This window comes from Odontesthes bonariensis, chromosome 5 (genome assembly GCF_027942865.1).
Source record: "Odontesthes bonariensis isolate fOdoBon6 chromosome 5, fOdoBon6.hap1, whole genome shotgun sequence".
NCBI classification, from domain to species: Eukaryota; Metazoa; Chordata; class Actinopteri; order Atheriniformes; family Atherinopsidae; genus Odontesthes; species Odontesthes bonariensis.
The window spans coordinates 14,319,538-14,345,775 of record NC_134510.1 but is presented as its reverse complement, the minus strand read 5'-3'; the positions used below and the strand labels follow the sequence as shown (position 1 = coordinate 14,345,775).

Sequence of the window (26,238 nt, the reverse complement as noted above, 5' to 3'; positions counted from 1 at the left end):
CCCCCCCCCCCCCCCCCATTTTATACATATTATTGTAAGTTATTTCACAGGAGTTCTTTCCATTTTCCTCTTTTGGATAAAGTCCATCACATAAGTGTGCACTTACTTTTCTACTTTGTCTTTCTACTTTGTCTTCTACTGAATTACATCCGCTAGCAACATAGCACTTACCACCACACAATGCACAGCCTAGTAAATTCACCCAAAACCATTTAGTGGAGCTGTGTCTTACTGTCTTTTCTCCAGCTTTTCGAAAAAGTTCGCTTTCACATTTGCTTCACTCGTGAATGGAAACCTGGCTATTGACACTCAGAGCATAGCTAGCACTGAAAGCTAGCAAACACGAGCACAACATGCACGCCTGGGCATTTCTGAAAAATCTTCTCATTTATTTTATAGAAAAAAATAAAAACATGTTTCATTTGTTGCTAATTCATTGAGGAAAATCACACAATATTATGTTGAATGTTAACTCAGTAATCGGCATGGTCTGCCAGTGTTTCCTATACTAAAGGACTAAAACACTGTTTGAGCGGACTTGGAGACTCTAAAGTAATGTCTGTGTGACCAGAAGAGCCAGAAGTTCATCTGATGATGTGTATGAAAATGAGCCAGGTGCCCACTGAGCAGCAAGTTATTACTTACATACCAACTGTTTGAAGTCGTCTACAGTAAGAATGACTCTCGGCAAACTTTTTCTCAATGTAGATTGTTTCAGCACAGAGTTCTTTATCATATTTGAAAATCACAAAGGTCTCCTCAGATCATAATATAATGTGAGTTTCGGTTAACATTCACAGAGCTGGTGGAGTTGTTCTTCAAAGGATTACCTTTTTCCATTAAAACCTAAAACGGCTGTTCAGTGCTTGCCTTTTTTTTTTTTTAAACCTCTTACCTGACTAAGTTAAATCAACACTTCAACTTGTAACAGTGTTTTTGTTTTTTATTTACATTTGTACAGCCTCTGCTCCCACCGTCCCCTCCCTCCTTCTTAAATATGAAACACAGACTATACCGCCTCTAACTCAATAGGATTCCATGCTTATAAGCCTGATGAGATGGAAAAACTGGACATAATCACCTTGTGTGTGTGACAGGTGCAAAAATATACTCTGTGGATGTGCACGTCTATGTTTCTCGTCGTTTCATGTGTGCTTTTTGGCAACGCTCAAAGTAGAATTTGCACCCACTTATCTAAATGGAATGATGATGCAGAAATGATTTCTCTCGCGTCCTTTTGGGGGGAAGCGCATTCATATTTTACACTGCCTTTGTACCGTGGGACATGGAAATGCAGGCACTCTGTGATTGTTCTTTGGCCAGAATAGGGAGCGCTTCATCTGCTCCAGCTGGGGAAAGCTCGGCATGAATAATGATTACCAAAATGAGTCATGCACTCCATGCAAGAAAAGTGGTCATACCTTTGTGTGCTGTGGTGCTGTGACCTGACCCAAATGTATCGCTTCCCCACACTGTGCATGTCTTTGTGTTCCTTCTTCGTTCTGATGATGCATCATTTGCTGCTGGTCATGGTGAGCCACACATAAACAGCACACATTCAAAACGCAGGGAGCAGGGTTGGTTTGTAGTTTGGATTTTTTATTTTTTATTACTTTCTTTTCATTCTCAGTTAAGTGGCTGGTCATGTTTTATTACACGAACAATGATGAGGAGGTTGTCTACATTCATTCCCGGGGATCCGTTCAGCAGTAAACACTACACAGTACTCACGAGGCTCAAGCACACGCAAACAGTAGGAGGGATGAACACAACGCATCACACATGCCGGCTTTTTTGGAAGACAGATGAAAACGGCACGACCGACGGCGCCGAGCTTTTTCTTTGTTGACACAAAACTTGCACATTCTAAAGAACCACGTAATAGTGTGTCGCTACCATTAGTTAAAGAGCACCTTTTTTGAAATAGTGTGTTTGGTTTTTTTTTGTCTTTGTCGTTTACCGGAAGAAAACAGCACGTTGTTTTTGGTGGTGAGGAGGAAAGGCACTTGTTGAGCGGTGAACTGAATTGACAGTTTTGGGTTTTTGTTGTGCAGCGCATGCGATAGAAACAAAGGTGACAATGGAAAACCTACAGCAGACTACACTAAAGCTCTGAGTACAGCTCTGAATCGGCTTCAGATTCACGTGTTTTTTTTTAATGGAAAACTGCACTATGAACTACTTTAGTTATACAGGGAAGGATGAATAAGTCGTGTCATTATCTAATGGACTGGAAAAGAAATTGCTTTTTTATTTTTTTTTTTAGCATAACCTTAGGTCCTAAGATGACCAACATGTATCAACATCACATTCATGACAAGACGCATCACTACAGCTACGACACAAGAGGCGAATAAAAACACTGTGACCAAAATGGCTCTCACAAGAAAGCAAAACATGTTAAATCTTTTCACAAAACAAATGTTTCAAACACAGGCGTGTATGTTTGGAGGGGTGGGGGCACAGACAAAAAAAAAAAAGTCTCGAGGGAGTGACGCAGACAGTGTGACGAGACGGAAAACCGCTCTTTATCTAAAACAGAAGCGACCTGGTCTTCTCACCCAATCAGAAAACGGCAATAACGGTCAGGTCAGTTTGTACCTGCACCGGCCTTTAACCTTCAGCTGCCCCAGGTCGGCTTCAGTTTAGCCCATGTGGGTTAGGAAACTACCAAAGACACTACAGAAAACTCAAGCTGTATATATAGGGAGAGCCATGGCGGGTGGGGGAGGAGGTCATTCAGGCTGCACATGTGAGCGGCTTCAGGATCAACTTCAGCAATCAGTTCACACTGGCAATGATGGCTGCACAGACTAAGCACGATGCTCGCGGGAGAGGGCGGGTGGGGGGCAGATTGTGTCGCTAACTATCAGCCGAGGGAGTGTGGGGAGGCAGTAATATAGGAGGGGTGGGATTTAGCTAACATTAGGGTGTTAACAAAGGCAACTGGGAAGGTAAGTGTGACGGGTTGACAAGATTTCCTCCTTTTCATCCACTTTTTTTTTTTTTTTTATCGTCCCCCCTGTGCTCTTCAATATCTGCCGTCTTGCTGTTGGAAGGGGTTGTAGAGGGGGACTTCAGCGTTTGGCTGGAGAAGCACTCCTGCTTCCCTGTAAAAGAGACAAGACACACCTTATCAAAATATGACAGTGAGATGGCTATGTTTCAGAGCCAAAGACCTGCACTCACACGCCACCGAATTAAGCAGGTTTCGATTTTTCACCGGCCATCTGTTCTCCCTCCGAATAACGAGACCAGGGCCCAACAGTGAGCGGTCAGAGCAGTCATTCAAAGTGAGAAATAAGCATGTTAGTATAGATGTGTGCAATTTCCAGGGCGTGTGGGGATTAATAGGCCTAGAAAACCATTTGTAACAGCAGAATTATCCCAAAAAATGACGTGAAAATATGTGATACTGTGTAAGATACTAAACCGAATTACAACGTAACAAACTTATGAGTCCAAATTTTGTAAAAAATTCAGAGAAAGTAGGCCAAAAATATCCGTATCACTTTTTTTTTTACTTGCATGTCAAGAGAAGACTTCCAAATAATGTCCTACTTGCGATATACTTCACTGCTCAGGTTTGAATTCAGTTAACTTTGGAATCTTAATTAGAATTCCGGATAATTATTCGTCTATGAGACTGGCTTTCAGAGAGACCCCTCCTCAGGCGTGGATTAAGCAGGGGAAGTGTGTACAACTGGCCTGTGCTTCCTATGGCTCATATACCTAAAAAAATAAATAAAAGTACTTTTGGTTTAATTGTTGTCCATATTGAAAATCAAATCGCACTCGGAGCTGCTGAAAATGATGAGAAATCGATGCAAATAACCAATATTACTTAAGTACATGCAGAAAGCATTACCAGTTTAACAGTATTGATTCAATATTTGATCCCAGGGGGCAATTGTTCTTTGGACTGGAAAGAAAGGTCTCTTAAAGGCAAACCATTTGCATAATTTCGGGAACAAATCAAATCCATATTCGTGCCAGATGTCTGCAGACACAAGCTATTATCAAAACAAAAGTAATTATATTCCTCAACAAAAGCTGCCAAATCCTACTGAATTCATTATGGAAATTAGCTGTATTGTTTGACTCTGTCAAAAGGAAGAGAAAGAGGGCTTCGACTCTCCGGCACTCCTTTGTTTTGACCGGGGCACATGTAGGCCACCACCGTGCCGCCATTTTGAGATTCCAAATGATGAAGTGAATCTCAAAGAAAGCAAGAGATTGTGTGAAAATACATTTGAACTATGAATCTCATCGTTATTACCTTTTCATGCCGAAATCGGGACCCCTTTGTATTTTTTTCCCCCAACAGAATACACCACTAATTTGGATCTCGTCTACTGCTTCACAAAAAAACTCACAGTCTAACATATTTTTCTCCACTAAAAAGTTCAGCTTTTATCACAGAGTCTCTGAGAAGATGCCGCCCCCGCCACCCCTGACGCTCTCTCACAGAAACCAAGCCGCAGGAAACGTGAACGATTCCGAAAGGCAGAAAGATTATACAAATGAGACAAATCTTTATGGATTCCTCAAGAAGATAATCCATATTGTGAAAAAGCTTGTTACTTCTCACTGAATGAGAGCTGCAAACTGAGCTTTTCTTCCACTCATTGCAGAGGGAGTTCATTATCTGCCTTGAAAAGATTAATATACAGCAGCAGTGCGTATAGCATGAATGAATAGAAACGGGAAATGGCTGTATTTATTTTTTTTTTGTTTGGATTTACGTGCCGTTTGTATGGGGAAGGAACAGAAGTGATGGGACAATACCACTGAGTCTAAGCTAATTAGCTAAATCAGAGAGATACAAAACAAGCATCCCAGCGGTCCGTCACCTTCAGAATTGTTTACTCTTGTAGCTTAGTGACAACCATTTAAGCACTACAAAGAAGATGCAGCCCCTGGGAAATTTGAATTTCTCTCCACCTCCACTAATTGCTAAACTAACTAATCTACAGTACAGTCGGAGTGCCTGGTTGTTAATGAGTTATCGAGAAAGAAACTACCGGAGCATGAAGGCTGACACTCCTTTTCATGACATATGAAAACAAATATATGGAGCTTATATGGAGCTTCTCTGTAAAGTGGAAGGCCAAGCAGTTACGACGCAGCGGCGTGACGCAGGTGCTGGATCATGTGGAAGAACCGTCCTAATGTTCCAGAGTGAATGGCCTGAAACTTTGAGGGAGTTTGAAAAACTTCCGATCATTCAGTCACTCTAGGAGCCACAATTGCTCATCTGCGCTCAAATTCCTTCACAGGTTTTAGCAAGAGAAACGGTGTTGTCAGATGCAATTTTACGAAAGTTATTCTCACACGCAAATGAACAATTTAAAGCTAGAAATTCACTCTTGCCATTGTTGACAAATTCAACTTAAAGACGTTGCCTGCAGGTACTTCTACACATTATGCAAACTAGAACACAGTATTATTAGCAGCTTATTTTATGGCATAAAACTCGGATGTTTTCCTGTCACATTATAATCTATTTCTGAGTGGATAATGACGCATTTTAAATGTATTGACTTTTATTTGGAAAAACTGCCTTCAGAAACAAGAAATTTCTACATTTAAAGTTTTTTTTTGTTTTGTCCAATCATTGTCTTATTGGCTCTTTTTGTCTTATTGGCTTTACTAAATTTCAACCTTCTTAGCTGCTAACGGGCTATTTGATAGCCAACTCTGGAGATGCCAGAGTTTGCGATTGCCGACTCCTTCAAAGCACCTGAAGGAGTCTGTTTTACTAATAATGCAGCATGAAAAACATGTGTGCGTGAGCAGCTTCTCCCTTCTTGGTAGAGCAGGTCCGGCGTGTTAGACACATGCCCGCCGGGCCCTCGTCAGAGCAGATTCAGCCATCTTTCAGCAAGATTATATCAGCGCTCCCTTAAAGCTTGCAGCAAGCACAGTGTCTGAAAGCCTGCTGTTATTCTGCCGCTGTAGCAATGAGACTGTGATGCTTTCCAAGCGTAACAATGTTGAACAAATGCGCAGTGAGTTAAATGCGAGTATCCCTCCGTTACACATCGATTACTCACTCTGCCACGATATGATCACTGGGATAGGAAAAGAAACAGGGGCAAGAATGTTATTAGGGAAGAAGTCCATTTTCGGTGAGATTCCATTGCCAGGAAAGAGAAGCAGTGCAAAGCAACCATAGGAAAATAACTTTTTACCATTTTGAAGATCCTAGTCAGGGAGCCTTTTCCATCCCCTGCGCTGGCCTTCTTGCTTGACTTCTGCTGGCCCTGGCAGAGGGACAGAACAATTCAAGTACATTAAGAGTCTTTGAGGTGTTCTTAAAAGGGATTGAGATGTCGCTGACCTTTTCTGATTAATTTTAAGCCCCCCCCAGGGTGGTGAAAAACTCAGAGTTGCTGCATTGGAGGAAATGATGTGGTCTACGGGTTTATCACCCGGCTCCAGAATATGCTCAGGAGTGATGGAGCTGCGTGCTCTCCAATCACCCCAAAGTTCTGAGAGGCTGGAGAGGGATTCCACTGCGCTCCCTGATCGCAGTGGAATCCAATTGTAACCCTGATTTTACAGTATAATCGTGTCCCACTCCTGCAAGGTTTTCCGAGCGTTTGAATTATGCATGACCGGGAGAGGCCGCAATGCAGCGAATATGCAGAGGAAAGGTTTCCCGTTTGCATATTTGGCCGAGAGTTTTTAACCACCGACGGCGGTTCTTCTGTTAGATCAGGTGAGCATGAAACCCTCCCCACGAAGAGCAGTCTGCGATGGACTGCGTAGGGTCGCATTCGCCTTTTGGCAACTTTTTTTTTGTTTGTTTTACGTATTTGCAAATAAAAACTTGAATGTTTTTTTTTTGTTTCTTTCATTGATAAGGAACCTCACGACCTACATCATTTGCTATTTATAGAGCTATCTGATATTCATGAACAAGGTAATCATTTCACATTTCAACTCAGTTAACTGAGTTGGGGATTTTAGAACATAGATACTGGTCCTTTCATGGTCGTGCAAGGGCTGATTTCTTTTTAAATCTATTCATCGTATTATAAAGGAATGTTAACATAAATTAGATATAACCAAGAGGGAATCTACTGTCAGGCCAAAGAATACTTAGAATGCCCTCCTTTTTTTTTTCTCCCCATGCCATTAACTAATGAAGTTCCTTTTATCTGCGAGTCACCCTTCTTCTGCCTCACGCGCGCATACGAGGATGTTAATTTAAGTGCCGATAACACTGAAATGGAGGGCAGCGACATCCAGCCACAAAAGACCTTTGACAAGAAGTACAATGAAGAGGAGAGTAAGGCCAGTGTTATCATGAATGTACGACACACGTGCATGATATGGAGAAGTCAGTCTGCAAAGTCACAAAATGGGCATGATTTATTTCGAAATGGACCAAAAGTTGGAAGTGAGTAGAGCTTTATCGCTGGTGTATGGATAAATCATGGAGCCTTAAAAGGGTTGATGGAGAGTAAATGTAAGGAGAGCCAAGGGCGTCACGCGCGGAGGCAGTCTGAAAGGGTGACCTCACCCGCTCTGTCAAGTTTAATTAGGCGTGATACCCCCCAGCTTTTATCTTTTTTCCTCGTTTTCAAACAACCTACCAGGCCCATCTTGGTTGCTAGTCCCCTCCACTGGATGTGCAGAGAAACAAGAGATAGAGGGGTGGGGGGCACAAACAGAAAAAGGTGTGTCTTACTCAGTGCAAAGGCAGGATGGGAAGGAGAGGAGGCAGGTAGGAGAGTCCGTCCGGAGGGAGGGGAGGAGTCACGGGGTCACAGGGTGGGCAGGAGCAGAGGAGGAGATCAGGTGGGACGTGGGGCAGATGTGTAGGGAGGAGCAAAGCAGATGCTCACATTGGAAAGAGCACAAATTTAGAGGCAGAGACATACCTGTGCACATTTGTTTCGATGTATATTTCCAGACATAATTCATTACGGGTGCTTATGAGTGAGTTGTTTTTTTTTTTGCCATTTTGAAATGTGCAAATGTCAAGATAAATGATGTCATCAAACGTTGCGATAAACTATGAAAAGCTCAGCTCTGGCAGTCTCGGTCACAGTCTAATACGATGCAATCTGCCATAACAATGGAAGGCACTTTTTTTTTTCTTAAGCTTTCTTATGTGTTCAACACATCTTGTAACTTCAAATAACGGCGTGCACTCACCCTAGACTTGGGAGGGGCGGGGGACACCTGAAGAAGAGTTATTAAGAGAAGAAGAGGTTTTCGACAGAGTTAACGAGGTCAGAAGATGTCATGAGAAAGCAAAAAGAGACAAACGTGGAAGAACAGCAGACAGAAAGCACCCGTGAATATGCCGAGGCACTGTAAAAAACATCTGAGCTGATGGTGGCCTGTGAGTGTTTGGGAGGTGTAGCCCAGTGCGAGCGTTACTCACGATGGTGCGGAAGAAGTGGACCACGGCGTTCTCTGCTCCGCGCTTACGTGGGGAGGTCGCAGAGGCTTTCTGAGCGCCTGGAGAGAGAGCACTTCTGAAAGAGCCCTGGGAAGACAAGGAGAGTGGCAGTATTCCTACATGTCGGAGGTGCTATAAACGCAGCGCGGCCTCCACCTGTTAAGGGGGGGCGTGCAGCTCAGGCGCTGTTTTAAAAGAGCTTTGGGACTGGCAGAAAAGTTGGGATGGAGAATCATTGTGCATGCTGGGGTTACTCACATGAAATATTGGACAGATTCCGACTTAAACATTAAATCAGATAGCGAATGCTCGTCCAGTCATTAAGTGTTTTCTTCAAATAATGCTGTAATATGCAGCAACTAATTAAAAAAAACAAAAAACGAGAAGACATATTAAGTGTTTTGATTATGGAACAGTGCTTTTCCACCAGTCAGAAAGAATGGCTGCTTTAAAACAACAAGAATCTGCAGCAGCTTCATGTTATTCTGGCCGTTTTCCCCTCTGCTGTTCACCTTTACACAGCCACTCGCATTAATGTGGGAGCTTCTGCCCTCTTGAAGGTCATATCGCAGCACCTGATTGGAATATTAGCAGGCTACCGAGTGGCCTTCAACTTGGGTCTCTCTTGCAGATTTGGCCCGGAAGTTCCTCCGTGTCCTCTGACATTCATTTGGCTTATCGTCAGATGGTGACAGCAGCAGCTTGTTGTTTTTCCCCCTATGGGACTTTATTGCTCGGCATTCTGCTTTACATTTGTTTTAGGCTTCTTGTTTTCAGAGATATGCACTGCCACCAAGAACACTGTTCCTTGGTTTCACTTGTGTACATTCCGAGGGGCACATCCTGGCCATATCTGTGGGAGTCATAACAAGTGGGGAGGTCCATTTAATGGGCTGATAACGCTGAAAGCCGGAGGCCGCGGTCAGAAGTGGCGTCGGCCGCTTTGAACAGAAAGTCTACTTTCACTCTTTCAACGACATCAACAGCAAACTCATTTTGCGGATGGTGCGAGGTGCACCTCATTAACCTTTGACCACAACTCATTCAAAATGAATCAAAACTGCATAGAGGAGCAGTTGAAGCTGTCTGTATTTTCTTGTCAATGGGTTCATCTTAACAAAAAGAACTAATGAAGCATCAAGCACAAAGCCCGGTCTTCAAAGTCAAATTTTATGGAAGGTATATTAGGATGAACGTTTACAGGCTATAAAGCCCGAGCAAAAACCGGCCTATTAAATAAGAAATAAAAAGAAATCATCTGTTGACAGCACAGAGACATAGAGGGGAAACGGAACAATGATTCTATTACATAAACACCATCAGCAACCTGCAGCCAACCGCAGAACAAAGGCAACTACTCATTTCTACCTCCTGAGTGCGTTCAATCTCCCATCCATCCATTTTCTATACCCGCTTAATCCAATTCAGGGTCGCAGGGGGGCTGGAGCCTACCCCAGCTGCCGCCGGGTGGGAGGACGGTTTGCCAGTCCGTCACAGGGCCACACAGAGACAAACAACCATGCACGCTCAAGCTCCTTCCCAGGGACAATTTAGAGCCACTAACTGACCTAACGGAAGTATTTTTGGATGAGCCTGGAAAGAACGTACACAGGGAGAACATGCAAACATCACACAGAAGGGCCCCAATCAGGATTTGAAACAGGAACCCTTTTGCTGAGAGCTGCTAAGTACAACACCGCTGTGCAACCCATCTTCTAAGATATTTCCCCTTATTCATCTCCTTTCTCCGAGCCGAGTAATGGAACAGGAAAAATGTGTGTGTGTATGGGGGCCGGGGTATTTCTTATGTAATGGGAACAGTGTTATAAGGGGAGCTTCTTGCTTCTTCACTAGACAAAAATAAAGTCTCTGCAACAATTAATTCGATCTTAAGACATTGTGCTGCTGTTAGGGTGAGGCTAGCTTTATGTGTAGTGCTGAGCTTCCATGAAAATCACTGTAATGTCCTCTGAAGGCATGGATACGGGACTGTGTGTGTTTGTGTGAGGGGGTTATGATTCTCATCCATTACCCTCACATCAAACAAAACTTCATAGGTAACAAAGGGGTGGGGAGGGGGGGCACTTTCAGTGTCATCACCATTACACAACATGATATACTTGCGGTGTCACCCGGCCTACCTTTTATGGGTGTTTTGAAAATGGACCCACCAAAAGAGAGCATACAAATACAGAAGAAAAAAAAAATGCTCCTACCCTTTTATTACAACCGTTGCAACTATTTCTTTGCCACTGACGTCAGCACGGGTACTCCAGACCCTCATCTGTTCAGCAGAGACCCCGTAATGATGTCCTCTTTTGTAAGTGTTGCTGTGTATGCGTTTGCATGGCCATCTTTACTGAGGTGGGAAATTATGGTAAATGGATGCATACATGAAAAGCTTTTGAAAAAACAGTGAACTTCAGAGTTCGCTACTTTGTTTGGAGGGAGAGCTGAGGAGAAAGAAAGAGATGAGAAAGGAAACGGATCAAATAATTCCAAAGGATCTATCCCGATATAGTCTCAATTTCTGCCAGTGCTGCCTTTGATCTGAAGGAGTTATTTCTTCTTTGTTCTCTTCTCCATTTTCCATCTGAGAGCAGAGACTGCAAGATGATGCCAAAAGGACTGAAGTTTTTTTTTGGCTTCTGGCATGTTGATTAAGATGGAGCCGTTCAGACCGGGGATGGATCCCACTAAGGCTTTCTAACAAGATATTTTGGTGTGTAGAAGGTTTTTGATTTTCTGAACTTGCACAGCTTTCAGGACTTTGAGGGATTTTCCACAGTAACTAATAATAAATGATTGTTTGTGATTGAGGAGACAGGGTTCTGATGCAGGTGTGAGCGAGAAAGGAGGGGCTCTGAGTCCCAAAAATGAAATCAATTTAACTCATCTGTGGAGAAGCAAGATTACCCATCAGTCACGTCACTGGTTTAAGTGCCAAATAAAAAGAAAAGATTGGAGTTGGCTAATTGCTGATATAATTTCAGTGGTGAAGTTACTTCAAATCAACAATTTTCAAAACTCTGGAAACATTCTTTAATATCTTTTGGAAAACAAACTGTTACTGACATTATAACTAACCAGTTAGCTGGCTAAGCTAATGTTGGTTTGGCTAGCTTAGCATAGAGTCCTTAAAACATGTCAAATAGTGAGTTTATCTTCTAGTTTTCATATTACTAAGCGGGACTATTGCTCTCTACAACACTATTAATAGGGTTGGCTAATTAGCATCTAATGGCTTCTTAGAATTGCCTTATTTTTGTAACCTCGATGTTTAGACTCAAAAGATAAAAAATAAATAAAAATGCCAAACCCAAATGATCACTTTTTTCTTGTAAGCTGGTGAATAGGAAACTTTGCTAAAGGGGGTGGACGTTGAATTTACATTTGCCTGACACAAATCAGCACAAAATATATATCTTACTTTCAGCTTTTCTGTTAATTTCGTTCATCTCTCATCTTTATCTCCGTCACAAATTGTGTCTTTCAGATGATTATTCAGGAGGAAATGAGAAATCAGGATTCAAAGCATGTGGTATTCCTGCCCCTCAATTTATCCAAAAGTGCTGGTTAATGATCATTAACCAGCTCTGCTGAGGTTACAGGTCACTGCCTGACCGGGAGTCTCCTTCTTGATGGATGATACTTAATTATTAAACTCAAGAGCAGAAGACTTTATGGCCACGAATCTCTATTACAGTGAGTACCGTAAAATAGAACTTAAGACTTCTAACTAGATTCACTCACTTCACTCTGAACATTTAATATGTTGGTATTTAACATTTATCAAGAAATGATGAAAGCTTAACATCTCAGAAATGAGCTGCAGCTCTGCAGTGCGGAAGATGAGCTGACATCAGTTCCCCGCCTCTATTCCTTCATTCATTTTCTCACAGTTATTTACAGCCGATCTGTGCTCTCGTAGTTGTTCTGCGGAGGAATTATGGATATTTATTAGAGCTGCTGTACTTCACCCTGAGCACTGAGCAGGATGCTTACCATCCACCACAGCTTAATCCTTTTTTAAGTAGAGGGAAAGAGGAAGTAATCGTATTCAACTCTGGGGACTTTAAAAAAAAAAAATGTCTTCTTCTTTGGCTGCACTCTTCAGCAGGGGAAATGTAGGGCCAATCGATCTGGCTGACAAACATAGCAGTTAATCTGCCGGCAGAGCTGCACAAAGTTGGCAGCGGCAGCTTGCGTTCCCCCTTGGAAGGGAAGGGAAGGGCATATTGTGCATTGCAAATAACATTTGAAAAGGAGCCTAATGAAGCATTTATCAGAAAGAACAAATGGAGAGAAATTATTTTTCTTTGGGGACTGAGTAATTCGGATGGGGTATTGATGGTTAGCCAAAACTAATGCATTATAAACTCTATCATATTGGTAAACATTTAAGGCTACAACCCAGGGTTAAATCTTGGCTGATAGGGTCACTGGTAGCCGTAACCATTCACTAGGAGCACAGGTACTTATTAATGGCTAAATTAAATTGTAATTATAGTGCTATATAAGTATACTGTAACTCATTTAGAGTAATGCACTGCAGTATGTTGAACATCTTTCTCCCCAAAACGATTCATACAATCTCTTAGGATATGTTACATTTTAAACATTAACTACTTGGTGCATAAAAACCCCCCAAAATGAGGAAATTGCTTTGCTGGTGGGATATATGCACTCGTTCTTGAACAGGCGAATTCTCGGGTTTCACCGTTCTCCTGCTTCGTGTGGCTGCTGTTAATTCAGCAGTATCAGGCATTTGCAGCGTGCTTTTAAATCATATTCAAACGAACGGCCGTGCAAAATCCTGTGCAGGGTTTGTTGCTATGAGGCAATCATTTCCTTGTGCCGCGGTGCATGACTGTACGCGTTTGCTTTTTGTAATCAGGGCATGAATTAAAACCAGCTTTTTGCTTCTTTAATAAATATTCCAATGAGCTTTCTTTACTTCTCTGAATGTCTGAAACTCAAGTCTTTAACACACTTCCGAGACCGATCTGGATATTGGACTCTAATCCGAGCCCAAGTAAATTCATTTTTGTTCACGTGACTCCAGGCAACAAGAGCAATCAACCTGTGCTGATTACAGAATCCAGCCATCTTTTGGCAAAGTAACTTCTTCAGGCTCACACAAACAAGCGGAGGCAGTCATCCATTACTCAGCTCTATCAGGCTGAACATAAACACTAGGTCTGCTTTCCATTCTGCCTTCTCTGATAACTCCTTTTGGTTTGCAGAACGATTGTGTGATGACTGAAGTTAGGAATATATCAAACCGTTTTTTAGGTGTATATTCTCAGGAGCAGAGACTGCAGACAGAGGTTTTTTTCTTTTGTTGCGGTCCGGTGTCCAAACTAAGAAAGAAAGACTTTAAGAGGCTGTTAACAGTTGTTAGCGGGGGGTCACTTTCAAGCTTTATCGCAAAACAAGACACAGGAAAGCAAAGTGCACATCAAAACAAATCAATAAGAGCAATGGGACTGGTGTTAAAGAGTTTTAATCAAGCAAAAAAAAAAAAAAAAAAAAAAATCTAAAATAAAAGCTTTGAACAGGATCAGATCGGGAACAGGTCACCGGTCACAACAGATACAAACAGTTACACTGCAAAGTCCAAGGCGTTTACAAAACAGCAGATCGGCACTGACCCGCTGCTGGTTTACATCGAGTCAGACTGGGTCAAAGACAACCTGAGGTGAGCAACCTGATGTGAGAGGAGGTGTCAGCCCCCCCCACCTGCCTCCCTCCCTCTCTCACATCCAAGACACTGGGGTCAGAGTACAGTAACACAAGAGTTTGGATTTTGACAGAGAGCTGTTCAGCAAAGAGCCCTGACTCATATACAGTAATCACTCCTGTGCTGCATTCTATGACTAGCTCTGTACACCGCTGAACTTATTAGGATGCAAATGAATAGGAAAAAAAAAATAAAAAAATTCTTTTGTTTCTGTCTTAATTGCTGCTCGAAAAGCGGCCGCTTATGCAGACTGAATTTTCCCCTCAATTAGAAAATCATTATTCCTGTGATTTGATATCATCACAAACCAATTAGCATTCAAATGCAGATTTTCCACAGTTGCTTTTGTGTCCCGAGATCAGCGTTTGTCTTTTTTTTTTTTTTTACGACGTCATCCGGCGTCTTATGGAACATCTGTCCGGAATGTTTTTTCCACCCGACTGGGGCTCAGACGGGAACTTATGCTAAATCCTTCAGACACGAGATATCAAAAAGCACAAGAGATCTGCGCGCACATGGGTCCACACCTGCCAAGGGTGCAGACGACTCATCCATAATCAAAATTCAGCAAAGAAACACTGACACCATCCTCTGAGTAAGTCAAAGTGTGTGTTTAGAGCGCCTGTAGAAATTCCCCGCACACTGTCTGGCAGGCAAGATCATAAAAATCAAGTTAAAATATGTCCGCCCTGATGGAAAGCATAAGTTTTGCGGCAGAAAGTTAGTGCAGCTTGTTTTTCTATTCTTTTTTTTTTTTTGCTAGAGGCAACAGAGGTGGGGTGAACCTGCCGTTTAACTTGAGACTCGTCGTTTGAAGGCAAAACATCGGTGATCCATATCTATTCGTACAAGTTTTTATTTAGTAAACGTATCAATACGCAACATCATGCAATACGTGGCAAAAAAAAAAAACAAACAGACGAGAAGGTCAAACAAAAAAATACTGCAGCAAAGTCACAATTTGTTCTGGTGACCCTTGTTCCCTGAATATTTCAAGCAAAACCGCGTCTGATCAGCAGAGCAGGGTAAAGCTGAAACTTTCTCACAAAAGTCCGAAATCCTATTTATCCTGAATCGGTCTCATAGTTGGTATAAGGCGTGGCTGGGGATGCATATTTCTTTCCATGCTGCTCAGTGATTTCTCTGCAAACAGCATGGAAACACACCCCGGTTTGCGCTCCGCACCCAGGAACACAAGAAGCTTTCTGCTTTCAGGCTTCGCTGGATGCAGTAGTGTTGCCAAGACAACCAAAACCGGACGGCAGTGCCAAGCAGTCCATCATGTCTGAAAGTGGATCCCAGTTTGTCTCAACTGGTGGACCGATTGATGGCAAGAGAACAAATGGAAACGAAGCACGGGTAAACGCTAGGCAGACATTAGAAATAGAAGGTTTTTTCTGTCCCTTTTTCAGCGAGGTTGGCATTTCCACATTGACTGGCATCTTGACAACACTACAGTACAAAGTAATCATAAATCAACTCAGGCTGAAATGCCCTTTCTTACAACAAAGACTTTCATCATCCCCGAAAATAAGCTCCAGCTCTAATATAACCGTTATTAAAAGTTAAATTATATATATATATATATATATATATATATATATATTTCTTTGATCATTTATAGCACGATGTGATCATTGAGTTTGGAAGTGACTAAGCAGACTTGTGTACAACAGAAAGCAGGGAAGTGCCTCCCTGTGGGGGACTTCTCACAGATGTTTCAGCATCAAAGAGACAAAGAAGCTGCAAAAAAAAAAAGTCCAACAATATTCTGCCCGGATCACATCTTAATGGCGTGGAAACGAATTTCTGAGCGTTTAACATCATCATCATCATCATCATTAAGTGAGGTACCTCAAGTGAAACACAGCTGTTCTCCAGTTAGACAAATGCTCGAATAAACACACAGCAATAACGGCGGCAACATGTCAAACATTAAAACATCACATCTACTGATATATTAAATTTAACTGAAGAAATGCTACTCATGTCAGTACCATTCAAAATTAAAGAGAGAAAGTATATCTTTAAATGATTCAAAATCACAGCCTCTTTGGAATAAAAAAAAATTAAATTAAAATAAAATAAAACAAACCCCACCCAGTTATCATCCCACCCGCCACACAACGGAAAAGTTAATGTGAGTCGAAGGACAGTGTCAGGCTTTGGCTGACCTTAAAAACCAAAAGGTGAAAACCAACGCAGCTCTACTTGACAGATGCATTGCGACAAAATCTTACAGTACGGGTGACAGAATCTGGAGTAAAACGTGGTTCTGGGAGCGAATCCGCAGAATGCACCGAGATATGTGAGAAGGGTCGAGTTGTTTCCACCTCGACTCTCCCCGCTTCCTCACCTTGCCCTTCCTTTTCTTGTCCCCTCCAAAGAAGTTTCCAATCTGATCCAAGAGCCCGGGGCTCTTCTTTCTCCGGCCCAGCCCGAAGGCGGCCTGTGCGGAGCTGCTTGCGGATGCCATGCTTGTGGTAGAAGTTGGTGGCTTATTTGTATTTGTCAAAAGTCGGGTTATTTGTCTCTCCTTAAATGAGAGAGCAAAGAGCAAAGGAGGAAAAAAGAGAAAAGAGAGGAGAGGGAAAGAAAAAAAAAGCTAGCCTATTCTAGGTCCTGTTCGGGAGTCTCCGACCCGCACTCTGAAGCCGCTCCGCTGTGTTCCTGGATGGTCTGCAGCTCGTCCGATTCGGAGGGTCGCTCTTTGAAGGTGTTGTCCTCTCGGCCCGGGGCATCTCGGGAGAAGAGGCGGACCAGGTGGGGGCGTGGTGTGGCGGCGTCAGGGTCAGCTGTGCTGGCGGGGGTCCAGGGCTCGCGGGGGCCCTCAGCGCCCGTGGAGTCAGTCACCGCCGGCTTCTCCGAGACGCAGCCATTGTTCTGGTTCGCATCTGCCTCACCCAGGCCTGCGCAGAAACAACAAGGGTCATCTATGGGCCCGCATGGCACAGAAAAAAAAAAAAAACACACAGCAACACAATGGGCTCTTTTGACAGGACCCGACCTTTTCTGCTGAGGTCGAGACCAGCAGAGCTAATATTTCTCCTTTTAGCTGGAATGAAGCTCACCTGCTGAGCTTGGAGACACGAGGGCACGCTGCCTCTGAATAGAAGCAACGCTGTGGCAGGTGTACTTCCTAATTCCAGCTTCATCTCACCGGGGCACAGCTCATTAGAGTGCTTGCTCACTAATCATACTGATTTCATACAACAACAACAAAAAGAATCAACTGAGGCCAAAACTGTTTCTCCTTTGACAAAAGCGAGCACGTGAAGTAACATTATAATGGCCACAGGGTCTTACTGGACATGCTTATGTTTGTGTGACAGAGCCAACCCAGTGTCACGCATTAGATCCCATCTGCCTGGAATGTCATGGAAATGAATGCAAAGTTGTATTAGTGCCACAGAAATGGAAATACGCCTGTTGTTGAAACGTCCAGTTTGACAGCAATCCATTAAAGCGGCCAGCTCCCACAGCAGAGGACATCCAGTGCATTCCTGCCACTGAGACAATACACCCAATGTACTGACAGAAATGGTGTAGCACTACACCAGAGAATCTGCATGCTAACACTGGCTCACACAGAGGTCCGTTGTCAGAGCTGCATAGTTATTACAGAGAAAACAAAGGGCCCAGTGTCACTAAAATAACTCCTATAAGTATGGATTTTCGACTCGATGCACGGTGACACTTATCTGATTTGAGACCCGAGGGCTCCGACGCTGCTCGCTGTGCGAGCGGAGCCTGCTCTGGTTCTTTGCTGGGAAGACATTGCAATTCAATTTGTAACAATTTGAAATGGAATCGCTTCAAAAGCAACAGATCTGATGAGTTCTTATCCCCCCCGTGGTGGGATTTTAAGTCATCTATCAAATGAGACTGCAAACGAAGATGATGAAGTCGATGCAGACGTGACTCAGATGATTGAGTAGGAGAGAGAAGCTGCGAGGAGTTTGCCGTACAGTATCACTCCTCCAAAGACCTCGACTAGTAGCTATACCTCTGTCAAAACACTTTTTATTGGAGAAGATTCAACACTTTCTCTCTGTTATGTTGCTTGTTTATCAGGTGGAGAAAATGAGGGATGCCGATACAAAGCAGCCTTTTTTTTCTTTTCCAGAAGTTAGACTGAGCTATTACCAGACATAACATTCAGAATATATACAAGGCACGCCACCGTCCAATCCGTTTTAGATTTTAGCTCCAGTCACTAATGAATGTGGTGTTCACATCACTGGGAAGTTTGGATCATTGACTCTGAGGCAGATCAGTGTTGGTCCAAGAATCGCTTTCTTGTTACTTCACGTATGATAAAGCAGAAAAGGTCACCGTCCAGCTCTTGATCATTTCCCAGGCAGCTGGACAGATGTGTCCTCTTAAGCTAAATCTCACCCACAGATTCCATTTCATAATTTCTCAGGCATCTCAACCTAATCTCCAATGCGGTCTCACGAATATGGCGTTTTATGCCCAAAAAAAAAGGTATCTTGTGGGCGTACCGGTTCAGTGGGCAGGCACGCTCATACGAAAGTCAGATAGAGTCAGAGAAACTCGTAGTTATGATTGTGAACGTCGAATCTGATCCGTACCGAAAAAGGACAGACTCCCAAAACTATGGCGCCTAATGTACACATCCAGTGCCTTTTCCATTGACCAAAAATAGCGGTTTTAAACCGCTTCATTTCCCAAAGTTCTGATCAATGCCATCAGGTGGGTGCTGTGGTTCGTCCATAATGCTTCGTCTTCGTAAGAGTTTGTGCGCACCATTAACAAGGCTGATTTTCTTTCAACTTCACGGGCCTGAAAACATTTTAAATGCCGTTCAAGCCATGCAAAAGTTTCTCCCCGGAGTTTGTTAGCAGACAGCATGGCCTGCCAGGCACCGAAGGAAAAGCCGGCTTGTGATTTCAGCAGCCAGCAGTGAGGCTGATTAAAATAACTGATTGCTCGATGTGTTGTTTGAATCTGTGACTTTTCCACAGGGACTGCCGGCGAATAACATAATCAATTCAGCTCATTTGTTTAAGGTGCAACTTTAAGCACCGCAGCGCCAAAGTTTGTAAGGAGTTTCGATGTTTGGTTTCTTTCTTATTGGGGACGCACGGGTCCGGAAAGTGTTCGGGGACAGGAGGAGCTGCAAGAAGGCAGCTGGGGTTCGCTCTGTTCACGCTGCAACGCTGTTTATTTCACCTTACTGTCATCCACAGTGGCACAGCCTCATAATATTATCATGATCCCATCTAATTCATCTGCTAACAGTAAAGAATCTGAAAGATAATGCAACTCATTGCTTCTTGTTAACCGCAGTAAATATGTTTTATTACCAAGCTGTCCTCTCAGTGGCTGCTACTTCACTCTACGGAGAGGAATAAATAAGAGAGCTGTTGTTTTTCTACCCTTTAGTGGCCTGCCCACTAGGCCTCTTAAATTTCCACCATCCATCATCTCTTGCTCTCTTCTCTCAGCCCAGCCAAGCTGCCATCAACTGCTGGAATACCAATAAAACACAGAAAAACATCCTGACATGGATTAACTTTAAACAGACCTCCCCGGTCAATAATGCTCCTGCATAATATTGACCATACGCTGGTCAAGTCTGACCAGAGGAAAGGTTAGGTGCTGATGATAGGTAAATGGAAATCAGCCGACTACCTGTGCGCATTCAAGTCAGGGCGTTGGCATCCAAAGCACTCACCGTGCCGGTCCCTCAGTGACTCGTTCATTTCTGAACTAATGTGCTGACATTTGAGGCCAATCATGACACGTTTTCCAACTCTTTTTCTCTGGAAAAAAAAAAAACAATGAAAAACCCTGACTAATGATGGTGGATGGCAGATTACAAAGTGAAACGTATGTGGTTATTTTAAAGGGATAGTTCGCCTCTTTTGACATGAAGCTGTATGAAATCCCATACTAGCAATATTATTTATGAACATTTTCTTACCCCCCGCTGCGTCCTGTGAGCCGTGTTCCAGCCGAGTTTTGGCGTTGGCGTAGTCCGGTTAGTTTGCTGGGGTCCCGAAAATAAAGCGTTTTGCTTCTCAAAACAATATGTGTTAAAAAGAGTGATACATTTGCATCACAAAATCGTCCCTCCAGAAAAAGTCAGACCTCACAATCGTTTGGTGCTATTTCTCTCTACCTTCGTATCACTGCGTGCTGTGCAGACCGAAGAGCAGACCGAGCAGTCCTCTGCTTCCGAGCAGTAAACACCGTAACAGGTGCGGCTATCGCTAGGTGGCTGAACGCATTGATATGAAGGGAGGCAAAAATAGCGCCTAGCAATTGTGAGGTCTGACTTTTTCTGGAGGGACGATTTTGTGATGCAAATGTATTACTCTTTTGAACGCATATTGTTTTGAGAAGCAAGACGCTTAATTTTCGGGACCCCAGCCAACTAGCCGGATTACCTTCGTCAACGCTAAAACGAGGCCGGAACTCTGCTCACAGGACGAAGCGGGGGGTAAGTCAATGTTCATATATGATGTTGCTAATATGTCATACAGCTTCATGTCAAAAGAGGCGAACTATCCCTTTAAAGACTCAAACAACTAAGTTTTTAATCGATGCGTTTGTCATCTTCCAGTGACTTTTTTTTGGATCTCCTTTTGACAGCTTCTGTACCTGCACAGTGAAGATAAAGACTGTTACTTGTGCTGTGTGGGTATTTTTTATTTATAGATATTTATTTTGTGAGACGGTTCAATTGCCATGAAAAACAGTTTCTTATCCATGCAGAAAATGTGACACAGTGTAAGTGGACTGAGTGGATAGAGACGGAGGATTAAAGCCGTATCCTGGCACATGACCACTTTGCCCATATGTGCAATTAATGTACTGTAACATAACAGATAATGAAACGGGGAAGGCAAAATGTCCTCACTGGCTAGTTTCTAGGAGCCGTTTCCCCTGAAAACAGCCCCACGCGGCTGCTTTTTTTTCTTTTCTAAAAAGGTCCATTTTCAGGAACACAGTACGCCACCAATAATCCCTGCTCCTGTTAAACGTCGTTCTCCTGTGCAGCCCGTCAGCTATCATAGGACTTTCTTTTAAGATAGGCCAAAAAAGCCGAGATAACCTCACGTCCTCTGAAGTCGCCTGTGTAAGCTGTTTTCGCACAAAAACTTTGGACCGTGTGCAATGAATCCCGTTGGTATAGGCAGAGGGTTTACAGTTGCTTTCACACATGCGATAGACAAAAGGTCGGGCAATGTCGGACGTATTCTCACTATAAGATATACAGGAAGAAGGGCTTCAAGCAAACAGTACAAGCCTACAGACGTATTCATCATGATGGTTTTTACATTGGTGCTAATATTACACACAAGTTGATATACATTACAGTACAAAAGTCTTGAGCCACACCTAATTTCTTTATATTGGACTTCCGACAAGCCAGACGTTCTTGTTATCTTTTAAAGAGCTCGTGAGGAATACTTCTCTCGACCCTCTGAAGGCTTCTTTGGCTGATTTTTCCACTCACTTTCGGAGGTATGTGCTTTTTGGTTTGTAAAGCAAAGCGAAAGCATCTAACTCGAGGGATGAGCCAGTGTTGTGTCCACACGTAAACCAGTTTCAAATTGTATCTTTGTTACCGGCAGCCTGATGCAAAGAGAACTCATGTGTTCCAATTTCTTTAGCTGCATCTACAAGAAATGCCAAACACAGCACAGTTTGAGAGGAATGAAATAGTATCTTGACCCATCTCAGCATGGTGTGCAGTGCGTCTTTAAAACAAACCGAACAAGCGAAGGATGAGAGAAAAAGTGGCATTCCTAAAAAAACTGTAGTAACAGTGCAGTTGCTATTTTAGACACCGTCTCTCTTACTTCGCCGTGTGCTGGCGAGCATTCCCCAGTATGCTGACATCTATTAGCAGTTCATCACAGGCCCGCTGGTTTCACCCACACCCTGTGATCTACCCTTTAGTTTAATAATGACACGAGTGAAATGAGAATCAGTCAGCTCCTAAACAAGGCCAAATGAAACCTTTCGAACACCTGGCCTAATTCATTTCTCACAACTGTCTGTGCTGCTCACCTTCACAGCTGAGACCAGTTTCGTGTGATTTCATGTCACAGCTTATATTTGAGCATCACAGGGGCTCCCCTTTATGTTTGGGAATGTGGAAATGAGAAGAATATCGAGCAGTTCACATTCAAGTTTTCTTAAGGTAAATCATGACACTGCAAACTCCCCCCTTTTAATCTGCATGGTTATCACTGAGCATAGTCGTGATGCATAAAAAAAAAAGAAAACCACTTTAAGCGCCAATCGGGACTATTTCTGCAGCAGTCTTTTTGCAGAGTTGAGAGAAGCAAATCTCCTGTGAGCTTGCTCACTTCACTCTGTTGGCCTCTTTCATAAATACTGGATTTATTCATGGTTGAAAGCCCAAGATAATAACTGAATCCCACTCCTTCAAAGGCTGAGCAGAGGGGTCTTTAAACCACCAGAGACGTCAGGAAGGTCAGGACATGAAAGGCATGCTCTCAAGTATATTTCTCCGGACGCCTGCTTTTATCAGCACCAAGAGATAGCTGCCTCAATTAAAAGTTGTATCCCCCCCCAAAATGCTTATAATACAGCCCAGAAACTATTGCAGTTTGCTGATGACCAGATAACAGCCTGCTACCTCAGTGAATAACTCACCACGACAACTCAAAGATGACAGTAAGACAAATTAAGTGCCAAGGCTTCCGGAAAATGCTGGTGAAATTATAGGGAACAGTTGATACAATCTGCCATCTTGGCATCTTAGTTATTGTGCCCAAATCAAATACCATCACCCCCTCTGTCTTCTGCATGATCTCGGTTCAATAGTTGGGTCAAGACGGCACGAATGGCGTGTTTGACCTGTTCAGGGTAGAAATGGAGAGCAGAAGTATCAGCATCTAGGAGGGAGGAGGTATGCAGGGAGTGGGCCCATATCTCCTCATTTTTTCCTCCTCTTCTTTGGGGTGAAAAGGATGTGCAGCCAATCATCTGAGACAACAACAAGGACTGTGGTGGGACAGAGGCGCGGGAAGCATTCCTCTGGAAAAAAAAAAAAGAAAAAAAAAAACTTCCATTGCTATGTGGCCCGAGGCCAACCCTCCCACCCGGGGGCAAAAATCCCTCTGCCGCTGCATTCATGCTGGCTCTGAAGCACCCACAAGCTCGGCGGGAAAAAAGACGTCCTCTGTCTCTGTCACCCCAACTGGCATGCAGGACGTTAGAGATTTTAATGGAGGAGATAAGAGTGACAGCAGAGCCACTCCCTTATGACCCCAGGCCATGTTCATGACCTGGACCTTCACTTTGAGCTGCGACTGTAAACGTGGGGAAGGATGGGATTCAAGAGGGACCGGTCTGCTCAGTCTGTGGCGATTAAGCCAGAGATTCATTCCAACATCTTTCTCTGTCGTGTCAAATCAAAAGAAAGTAAGTCCTCAGATTCCAGAGCAAACAATGAGGCATTTTAATAGATACTTTTATCTCTGCTTGCTCCATCATACCCTGCGATGTCAGAGTGGCTGAGTTTATTCAAGCAGCTGTGAGGGGGAACCTTCATTACCCCCTGCGAAACGGTGACCGTATTCTATCTTTATTGTTTACATCACTCTAGCTTTCCCTGACAGCAGTATATCAGAGACTTGTATGTTTTCTCTCATATTAATTCAAATACAAATAGAGAGAACAAAAAAACATCTGTACAGAGCCATTTGCCAAATGTTCTGCCTACACCTCACTGTAACTGTTTGCTAGCAATGTAATGCTGGATTTACACTAAATGTCCACTGACATTTTGTTTGACCCAAGATGATGATTGCTCAGCTTGGGCCAAGAAGCAGACGGAGCCAAAGAGGCCAAAACACATTTATTCGTGTTACTAATTACCTTGAGAAGCAGGCCAGCTGGAGGGTTTAGTGAAAGCCTTCAGTGGAGACCATAAGCTTTGTTATTTTTGCTGTAAGTACACTTGTTAATCATATTTCCTGAAGTCCTCCCTGCATGTGAACATTTTGCTCAGTCAAACGTAACAAAGAGGCTATCCAGTGTTTTCAACAAATGGGAGAGATTAAAGGTTTATGCTGCAGAAGAGCACATGCCAATAAATGTTCTGATGTGGGACTGCTTAATTTGCCAGGGGAGGGTGGGTTGAAGTGGGCCCTAATGAAGCAGGCTCTGTTTACACTGCCACTGACAGCTGTTTTCTCTTGTCATTCTGGACAGCTCTAAAAACAGGTGCATCCACAAAGCACTGAAGAAGCACTTAATAGAGGTACCCCTTCACCAGAAAAAAACTGTTCTGATTGTTGCTTTTCTTGGATCGTTGTTGGGAAATGACGCAGGTTCCCAACTTTACATCTGTCCTGCTCACAGGGAAAGATTTCTCTGGTGTTTTGTAACGTTGCTACAAATTTAGAAGCCAATCGTAACTATCTCCATCACCATCACATACAGTCAGTTTGTCTCGAAGCAAACCGCCATTTTACCAAAACTATGCACACTGTGGTTCAAAGCTAACACAAAAGCGATAATAGAAACTAATCTTTATCGGTGTCTCATTGGAACGGATGGATTTCGATTCGACTGAGGTCTGAACTTTGACTGGGTCGTTGCAACACCTTCATTCTCTCTTTTTTTTTTAGTCATTCTGTTGTAGATTCGCTGCTGTCATCGCGGTGTTACACGACCCAATTTTAGCCCAAGTTTAAGCTGTTGGATGGATGAGCCCAGTTCCTGTGGCTGCAAAACGAGTCCAAATCATCAGCCCTCCACCACCATGCTCGACAAACAAAACGAGGGGTTTTATTGATGTGCTTGTGTTTGGCTTTCACCAAATGTGGTGCTAAGCATTATGACCATGCATCTGTCCAAAGGACATTGTTCCAGAAGTCTTGGGGTTTGTTCCGATGCACCTTTGCAAACCTAAGCCCTGCTGCCGTGTTCTTTTGGCAACCCTTCTTTTTCTAACTGTACCGTCATGAACTTTAAACATTTAACATGCAATCTGAGGCCTGTACAGCTGAGATGTGGCTCTTTTTTTGGGGGGTATTTTGCTATTTCTCTGAGCATGGGACTAGTAGACCTCAGGGTGAACCAACCGGGACTTCCACTCCTGTAAAGATTGACCACTGTCCTGAATGTTTTCCACTTGTGAATAATCTTACTCACTGTAGAACGATGGACTCAAAATAGTTTAGAAATGGCCTTATACAGTATGCCTTCCAGGTTTAATGGGCCACAACATCTCCGTTGGTATTGTTTTAACACACACCTGAATGCACCAGACCAAAACTTCTGCTTCTATAGAGGTGCTCAGACTTGCTTGTCACTAGTTAATCAAATGCATTCGACTCGCAGCACCAAGCTGCTATTTACCCTCTTAGTTTGCATGGAAACAGTGAGGGTGGAGGGTTTTTCACACTCTGCCTCTGCCTTCTGGCTCAGTTTTTGTCAAATGTTACTGACACGGTGTTACATGCGTTGGGAATTTGATCGCTGTGTTTTGTTTGGAGGTTACTGCTCTCTGTGTGGCCCAACAGTTGCAGTGACAGATAGTCTTTCTCACTGGACGGGAAACATTCAACACACGTACAGCACATCAACAGAAGGAAGCATGAATGATGCTCAGCACCTCTGCGAGCAGCTTTGTGAAGATAGGAGTGTAATGAAACCGTCTGCACAAGAAACTGGACAGATGATAACGCTCAATATGGCCCATTGGACTTCAAAGAAAGTGCCGCTTTTTACTGAAATCAGCGGTCACGCTGAATTGATCGAAAAGAACAAAGTTAAAATGAATCCGAGTGATGCTTTGGAGGCACAGACTGATTGAAAAGGACGAGTAAAAAGCCATTTTTCAACCATTTGCCTTAAGTTAAATGATCACACAAAACAACAAATTTTTATTTTTTCCTTCTTAAAGGTAGGGTAGGAGATCCTGGATTTTGAGTCCAGCGAAGCTGCATTTTGAAAATACACAGGTAAAAAGTCCCAACCCTTTTCTTCACTTTCCCCCCGAAGGCACGCCTCTAGAGTACATGAACGCGCACGAGCACGAAGGTGCACGAGCGCTGTTCTG

The 26,238-nt window shown here is 43.3% G+C and overlaps 2 protein-coding genes across 7 annotated transcripts in view; both read right to left on the bottom strand.

Annotated features, from left to right (window-relative positions):
• Positions 1-1,578: 1,578 nt before the first annotated feature.
• LOC142379737 (myelin basic protein-like) lies at positions 1,579-16,638 on the bottom strand. Of its 5 annotated transcripts, XM_075464954.1 has the most exons (7): positions 16,519-16,638; positions 8,402-8,506; positions 8,170-8,196; positions 7,605-7,634; positions 6,195-6,266; positions 6,057-6,074; positions 1,579-3,110 (listed from the first exon to the last, which is right to left on the bottom strand). In XM_075464954.1, exons 1-6 carry the CDS (start codon positions 16,636-16,638, stop codon positions 6,072-6,074), a joined length of 357 nt encoding a protein of 118 aa, XP_075321069.1. In that variant the 3' UTR covers positions 1,579-3,110; positions 6,057-6,071. The 5 variants fall into 5 exon arrangements, with proteins under 5 accessions (XP_075321069.1, XP_075321068.1, XP_075321072.1 ...); XM_075464953.1 differs by lacking the exon at positions 6,057-6,074; XM_075464957.1 differs by lacking the exon at positions 7,605-7,634 and having other exon boundaries at positions 6,195-6,257.
• Positions 16,639-16,767: 129 nt separating this feature from the next.
• The window catches only part of LOC142379736 (myelin basic protein-like), a 48,450-nt gene continuing 38,979 nt past the window's right edge, over positions 16,768-26,238 (bottom strand). For both annotated transcript variants that reach the window (XM_075464951.1, XM_075464950.1), the window contains exon 4: positions 16,768-17,071. In XM_075464951.1, coding sequence (XP_075321066.1) covers positions 16,773-17,071 — 299 coding nt within the window. In that variant the 3' untranslated portion in view covers positions 16,768-16,772. The remainder of the gene's footprint in view (positions 17,072-26,238) is intronic.